General features: G+C 52.3%; 1 protein-coding gene across 1 annotated transcript; it reads right to left on the reverse strand.

The window, feature by feature from the left end:
• Positions 1-3,056: 3,056 nt before the first annotated feature.
• LOC136569845 (histone H3-like centromeric protein A) lies at positions 3,057-6,356 on the reverse strand. The gene is made up of 4 exons (XM_066570208.1): positions 6,287-6,356; positions 5,571-5,662; positions 3,917-3,994; positions 3,057-3,272 (listed from the first exon to the last, which is right to left on the reverse strand). Exons 1-4 carry the CDS (start codon positions 6,354-6,356, stop codon positions 3,057-3,059), a joined length of 456 nt encoding a protein of 151 aa, XP_066426305.1.
• Positions 6,357-7,530: the final 1,174 nt, after the last annotated feature.

A 7,530-nucleotide genomic window follows, 5' to 3' on the forward strand; every position in this document is an offset into this window, starting at 1 on the left:
GTTCTTGAGTCTGGGATACAAAGGATCTGAAGCCAGCTATACCCTTACACCACACTGCAGGTACTGGCAGCTTATGAGGAGGTTCCATCTGTTTCAGAAGTGATTGGCACCAAAGCACAGCTGCCACTGGCACCCGACTGCCAGTGCTGGGCTGGATGTTCCAAGGGAAAGGCATCTTGGAAGTCATTACGAACTGGACCTGAGGCAAAAATTTCAGATTATCAGCAGAAGGGAAGAGGTGAAGGTGGCACGTGCTAAGGAGGCCTTGACTACCAGAAAATGAAAAGCGTCACTCTCTCTTTACTGATGGTTCCTGCCATATTGTAGGGATGCATCAAAAAGGGAAAGCTGCTGTATTGAGTCCTACATTAGAACTTGTGGAAGTCACTGAAGGACAAAGTGGATCCAGTCAGGTTACAGAGCATAAAGCTTAAAGCCATCCAGCTGGCTTTGGATATAGCTGAATGAGAGAAGCGGCCAACACTCTGCCTCTGCACTGACTCATGGATCATGGCAAATGCTCAGTAGGGTGGCTGGAATGATGGAAAAAGGGCAATTGGCAACACAAGGGAAACCCATCTGGGCTCCTGGACTGGGGCAAGACGTCACTGCCCAATGGATAAACTGAATGTGAAAGTCCCTCCTGTGGATGCTCACGTGCCCAAGAGAGTCAGGCACTGAAGAGCATCACAACAATGGACAGGGGGATGGGGCTGCCAGGATTAAAGTGTCTCAGGGGAGTCTGGACTGGCCACACAAGGGTGAGTTATTTCTGGCTCAGTGGGCCCATGATGCCTCAGGTAGCCAGTGTTTCAGGGGCAGATGAGAGGTTGCCCAGGCAAGGTAAAGACCTTTCTGTCCTGGAACATTTTGTGTGGGAGCAATCCTTGGATGGATCCAAATTTTGAGCTTGGCACCAAATTTAGGAAGTTGGGCTCAGAAAGTGAATGAAAGCACATTTCCTTGGGAGGAGAAACACCTAGTCCTACTGTTGGTGCTGCAGATGATTGTCAGCCCAAGAAAGGAAAAGGCAAGCAAGACCTATCTCTCCAGGCACCTATTTTGTTGGAGAAATCCTTGGACATACTTATTAGTAGAGGTGGTTTCCAAATTCCTTAAATGTGTTCCTGAAAGGGAATGACACTGTTTTTTCTTGGAAAATAAATCACTAGTCACAGTGTTTTAGGATGAAAACATTTTGCTGGCCTTCACCTCCACCTGGCAGATGATCATCTGCACACCATCAGTCGGACAAGGTGTTTCCCTTCACAAGAATAGGTACTGCCATTCACATTGAAGAACCTAGTTGCAGCATTTTGAGCTGAGTTCCAGTAGTGAATACATCTCAGCTCTAGACATTGCTCTCACACCAAACAGACTAGGGCAGAAAAGTTATGCTGGAATTTTTCTCCCCTCTTCAGTTTATAATCTGTGGTTAGTTGCTTTCTTTCCCATGTAAAAGCACTCTCATTCCATTTCAGGAATCAAACACACAATTTTGTAAATCACCTGCAATGTTGACTATGTCCAAGGATTGCTCCCAAACAAAGGCTCCAGAACAGCAAGGTCTTGCTGGCATGTCTCTCTACCAGGGAGATGATTATCTGTAGCACCAGCATTAGGACTGGGAATTTCACTTTTCTAGGAAAAGTATTGTCATTCACTTTCAGGGCCTGGGTTCTGACATTTGGATTCAAGCTCTGATATTGAATGTCTAAGGATTCCTCCCACACAAAAAATGTAAGGACGGAAAACTCTTGCTGTCTTTTACCTTCACTTTGCAAAAGGATGAAGGTAAAAGACTTTGCAGTCATCTGAACACCACCAGCAGGATTATGTATTTGCCTTCCCAAGGAAAGGTATTGTCATTCATGTTCAGGAGCACAGTTGCAGCATTTGGAGCCACATTCCAATATTGAATACTTCCACTGATTATCTAACACAAAATGATCCAGGGCAGAAACATCTTTGTGGCCTTGACCTCCCCTGGGAAGCATATCTGCACAAGAACAGTGGATTATGTCCTTTCCTCCCCATGGAAAGTCACTTTATTCCTCTTCAAGAGTCCACCACCTTACTTTGGAGACAACTTTCCAATATTAAATATATCCAAGAATTGCTCCCACACAATATGTGTCAGGTTAGAAAATTGTTGCTGGATTCTACCTCCCCTGGGGCATCATGTAATCTGCTCTTTGAACTCTGGGTGTAGGTGTTTTCCTTCCCCTATAAAAGTGCTTCAATCATCTTTAAGGAGCTCACCACTGAAATTTGGATACCACCTCCAGTACTGAAAACATCCCAGGATTGCTCCCACACAAAATGTGGACTAACAGGTCTTGCTGGCCTTTACCTCTAATGGACAGAGCTCCTGAAATAAAATGAATGTGCTTTACCATGGGAAGGAAAGCACATAGCCCCAGTGGTTTAGGTGCTGATTACAGGCTGCCCTAGGGGGGTAAAGATCAGCAACAGCTTTCTGATCTGGCAGCTTTTGTTATGACAGTCATCTTTGGGCATATATAATATCGGAGGTGGTATCCACTTTTGAATGATGGGCTTCTGGATGAGAATGAGAGTTCTTTTCTGTAGGAAGGAAAGCATGTTGCCCCAGTGTTTGCGGTGCTGATGAGAGGCTGCACAGGGGAGGTAAAGACCAGCCAAGACCTCTCTATCATGGCACCTTTTTGGTGGGAGCAATCCTTGGACATAATATTGGAAGTGTTATCTAATTTGGGTAATGGGTAAAATCCCTGGTCATATTCAATTAATTGCACTTACAACTGAAAAGCATGTGTGATGTAGAATGCATGTACTAAGTTACCATATTTACTAGCTTAAATAAAAGACGTAACTCTACCCTGTGGGTTAAACTTGTCAATGTGTGAACCAAGTTTGCTTCCTGCTGGCAGTGATTGCTCCTGCAATAAGGATAAGCTGTCCTTCAATGGTTAACTTGATCCTCAGTGGGGGTGTGCTGGAATCATTATGATATCATTCCTGGGTAGAAAAAACAGTATGAGTCTCAGCAGCATTAGCCTGAAGATGTGAGATTGTCAAGAGAGAGCCCCAGGGTGGGGGTCTTGGTACAGGAGCCTGGGTGGTTGAGTCTGTGCAGGGGCTCTGGGGGGGTCCCCATTCAGATGCCCCCCCTCGGGTCCCCGCAGGTGCCGGGCTAGCTGCAGATCCTTGGGGATCAGGGTGACTCGGCGGGCATGCAGCGAGCACAGGTACGCATCTTCCAGCAGCCATACCATGAAGGCCTCTGCTGCCTGTGTACCAAAACCTGAGCTGAGGTGGGGGGGTCCCCAAAACCCCCCAGCATGCCCCAACCCCCACAGCTCCCCCGGGGGCAGAGAACCCCCCAAAACACACACCCAGGGGGCAAGGTTTCTCCAAACCTACCCACGGGCAACTGGGAGGGACCAAAACACCCTGTGCCTGTAAATGTGTGAGGAGGCACCAACACCCAGTGACCCATCCCAAATCCCTGACAGACCCCGGGAATAAGAGACACCCCCCGCACCACCCAGAGGTCTCCCACAGGCCCTCTCAACATCCATGGAACCCTGTCCCAGAACTCATAGACCCACCCCAGCCAGTAGAACTCTGCTAGACTCCCCCTCAGCTCCCATCACACACACCCAACAAACCTCTCAGCCTCATCCAAGTACCCAAAGAGAGCTTCCTGGACCTCCCCAGCCCCCAGAGACACCCCCTGCACCCACAGACCCTTCCTGCAGCATCCACAGAACCCCCTCTTCCAACTCCCATGGAAACCTTCTCAGCACCCATGAGATCCCCCTCAGCCCCCTCCCCACCCCCTAAGTCCCCTGGATACCCCTGCAGGACCCATAGGACCCCTCCAGCCCCTCTGTGACCTCCCTCCACCACGCCTGGGCCCCACGAGCCCCACCTCCTGCAGCGCCAGCAGGGCCATGCTCTGCCAGCAGTGATCGACCCCACGGGTGAAGAGGAGGCAGATCTCCTGCACCTGTGGCAGGGAGGGCACAGGGAGGGGGGCACATAGGGGCAGTGGGATCACAGGGAGTGCAGGGACATTGGGACAACATGGAGGGGATATGGGGGCATTGGGGACATCCAGGGCTGGGGCCACCACCATGGCGACACCCTGGAGACATGGAGACACTGCCCTGGGGACATCCCAGGGACCTGGGGACACCCTTGTTGTCACCCTGGAGACACTTTGGGGACACCCCAGGGAGAGGAACACTGGGGACAGGAACACCTGGGTGTCACCATGATATTTTCTGAAAAATCCCTTTGCCAGGATTTTTCTCCTGAGAAGCTGAGAAGCCTCAGAAAATAAATGTAAACAATAATTATCTAATTGCTTGGAATGTGGTCTGGAGGTTGCTTACCAACAGGTGCATCTTTGATTGGTTTCATGTGAATTGTTTTTAATTAATGACCAATCCCAGTCCAGCTGTATGGGGACTCTGGTCAGTCACGGGTTTTTATTATTCATTTTTTTCCAGCCTTCTGTCTATATCCTTTCTCTATAGTTTAATATAGTTTTAGTATATCATTTTCTTTTAATATAATATCATAAAATGATAAATCAGCCTTCTGAGAACTTGGAGTCAAATTCTCATCTCTCACCTTGTCCTGGGGACCCTCACAACACCACCACAGCTGGGGATACACTGGGGAGCGGGGATGTGGGAACACCATGATGGGGACACCCTGGGATCTGCCAGGTGGGAGGCAGGGGGGGAAGCACCATTCTGGTAACATCCTGGGAACACCCTCAGCCATGGGAACATGGGGACACTCCCCTGGGGACACCCCAATGGGACAGGGGAACAGTGCCAGCACAGCAGGAACACCAGCATGGCATAGGGAACACCCAATCCATGCAGCCTCTGAAGCTGGCAGCACACAAGGATGTCTGGAACCACAGAAGGACTTTGGGGGATATGCAAGGATGTTGGGGGAGGACAGGCCCACCATGTCACAAGGACGGGTGGTCCTAAGGAGTCCCAGGGGTTGATCTGGGGTTCTGGGGGGTAACTTGGTGGGTCTGTAGGGGGTTGGAGGGTCCCAATGGTTTTTGGGATGGGGTCTAACGGGAGGTTAGAGGGTTCCAGGTTGGATTTCAGGGGGCCCAGGGTGGATATGAGGTTGGATTTTAAGGGGTCCTAGGGATTGTTTGAAGGGTTCCAGTGGGTATTTGGGAGAGTCCTATGGGGAGCTGAAGGGTCCCAGGGTGGATTTGAAGGCTCTGGGGGAGGTTGCAGGGTCTGAGAGGGTTGATCTGGGGTGTCCTGGGATGGATTTGGGGATCCCAGGAAAGGGAACAGAAAGGGGATCCAGAGTGGTTTGGAAGATCCCAGACAATGTTGGAGGTTCTGGGATGAAACTGGGGGGATCCTGGAGAGGTTTGGGGGTCACAAAGTAGATTTTATGGGTATCTGAGATGATCTGTGTGGTTGCAGGGGAGTTTGGGAGTCCATCAGGGGTGCTGGGGAGGTTCCATGGGGGAACTTGGGGTGTCTGGGGATTTTAGGGTGCAGGAGTGTTCATTTTGGAATGTGGGGGGTTCTCACCATGCGGGCAAAGGGGCTGGGGCACAGCAGCATGCGGGTGCTGCTCTGGTACTTGCAGATCTCCTGCAATGCCCGCTGACCTGGGCGGTGCCCTGGGGAGGCAATGGATGGGGAACTGTGGGGGCTTTAGCGGATCGATTTAGCCTGGGGGGGCACAGATGGGGGGTTCTGAAGGAACATGGGGGGCATAGGCGATCTATAGGGCCTGGCAGAACACAGGGGGCTATAGGGGATCTATGGGGGGCTATAGGGGCCAGGGATAAACTGTGGAGGTTATAAGGGATCTGTAATGTCTGGGGGGACATTGCGGATATGAGGGATTTATAGGGAGCTATAGTGATGGCCGATATAGGGGAGTTATAGGGGACAGGAAGTAGGGGGCGTTACGAGGAACAAGGTGTAGGGGGCTGTAGCAATGTCTCTGAACAACTTAGGCCTCAGTGTGCTCCAGCCATACTGCTTGTAACTGTTCTTATCAGAATTTTCTCAGGGCACTATGGAATTCATCAAGGTTACTAAGACATAAACTGTGCTGAAATAAGAACAAAGAAGCTGAGTGATGGAAGCATATAGGAGTATTTGGGGCACAGGCTGGGGGCAGAGGACAACAATGGGGAGGGTCCATAGGAGTGCTCTGGAGGGGGGCCTGAAAGGGGGCTCGATGTGGGAGGCCCACAGGGGGTGTCTGTAAGGGGAGTCCCCCGCCCCTCACTCACTGCGTGCCCTCGGCCGGGGCGGGCGCTGGGGAGCCCCCGCGCCCTCGGAGGTGGGTTTGGGGCGGGGCATGGTGCGGCCGAGTCCAGGCATCCAGCAGGGCTGGAGGGGACCCGGCGGCCGGGGGAGGGGCTGTAAGGGCGGACGCAGGCGTCCGCCCCCCCCCCCCTCCCCCCGCCACTCCCGGGTATCGCCAAGCCCCGCTCCCCGCCAGTGACGTCACGCCCGGATCCGCCGCCGCCGCTGCACTGCTCGTGACGTCACTTCCCTCCACGCGCCAATTGGGGCATGCGACCCCTCTGCGCCGCCGCACTCTGCTACTCAATGGTACCGCGCCTGCTGAGGGCTCATTAGCATAAAACTGCATGAACGCGCGCCTTGGTGGTTCCAGGGTAGTCTCAGTTATCGTCCCAGTGCGGTCCCAGTACAGGCTCTGTAATCGTTCCAGCGTGATCCCAGTCACTCCCAGTGTGGTTCCCGCTGCTCCTGGTCATCTGCATGATTCCAGTTATTCCCAGAATGATCCCAGTATGAGTCCAGTCCCCTGCAATATGATTCTAGTGCTTCCCAGTCACTCCCAGTGTGAGTCCAGTATGATCACGACTTCCAGTATAATGCCTGTCACACCCCCAATGTGGAACCATGTAAATTCCTGTCCTTACTAGAATGATCCCACTATGATCCCAGTCACTCCCAGTATGATACCAGTTGCCCCCAGTGTGGTTCCAGACACTCCCAGTATGAACCCAGCATGGTTCCAGTTGTCCCCTCCTGTATGATCCTAGTTGCCCCAGTTGTGGTCCCAGTACCCCCAACATGGTTCCAGCATCTTCCATTTGCTCCTAGTGTGTCTTTAGTTGGCTCCCAACATGGTCCCAGTAGCTCCCTGTGCCTCCTAGTACCCAGTGGGGGTCAGTGAAGGATTACGATTGTCCATGAAATCCACTGGGAGAAGCAGATTGGGGCATTATGAACCCATGGTGGCCCAGGTGGGCTTTGGGGGTCTCTTGAGGGCATTGCTTCGCAGACCTCCCAGTTAACCCCCAGTTTTCCCAGTGGGCCATCACACTCCTCATTTGACCCCATCAAGCCTCACAGTTGCCCCTTCTTGTCCAGCCAGGCCAGATGCTGAACAGGACCAGCGCCAACACGGAGCCCTGGGGAACCCAGCAGTGCCCAGCCCCAGCTGGCTGTGGCCCCATTCCTACTCCTCCTTGGCCTGGCCACCAGCCAGGTGTTCCCAGGG

Source organism: Molothrus aeneus, unplaced genomic scaffold (assembly GCF_037042795.1).
Source record: "Molothrus aeneus isolate 106 unplaced genomic scaffold, BPBGC_Maene_1.0 scaffold_285, whole genome shotgun sequence".
In the NCBI taxonomy this organism is placed as follows: Eukaryota; Metazoa; Chordata; class Aves; order Passeriformes; family Icteridae; genus Molothrus; species Molothrus aeneus.

Coding starts and splice junctions, on each gene's coding strand:
- LOC136569845 (XM_066570208.1), bottom strand. CDS start 6,356: ATGCCCCGCCCCAAACCCACCTCCGAGGGCGCGGGGGCTCCCCAGCGC. Junction 3,995..5,570: donor CCAGCCCCTTTGCCCGCATG/GTGAGAACCCCC, acceptor TCCCTGCCACAG/GTGCAGGAGATCTGCCTCCT. Junction 3,273..3,916: donor CCCTGCTGGCGCTGCAGGAG/GTGGGGCTCGTG, acceptor TTTGGTACACAG/GCAGCAGAGGCCTTCATGGT.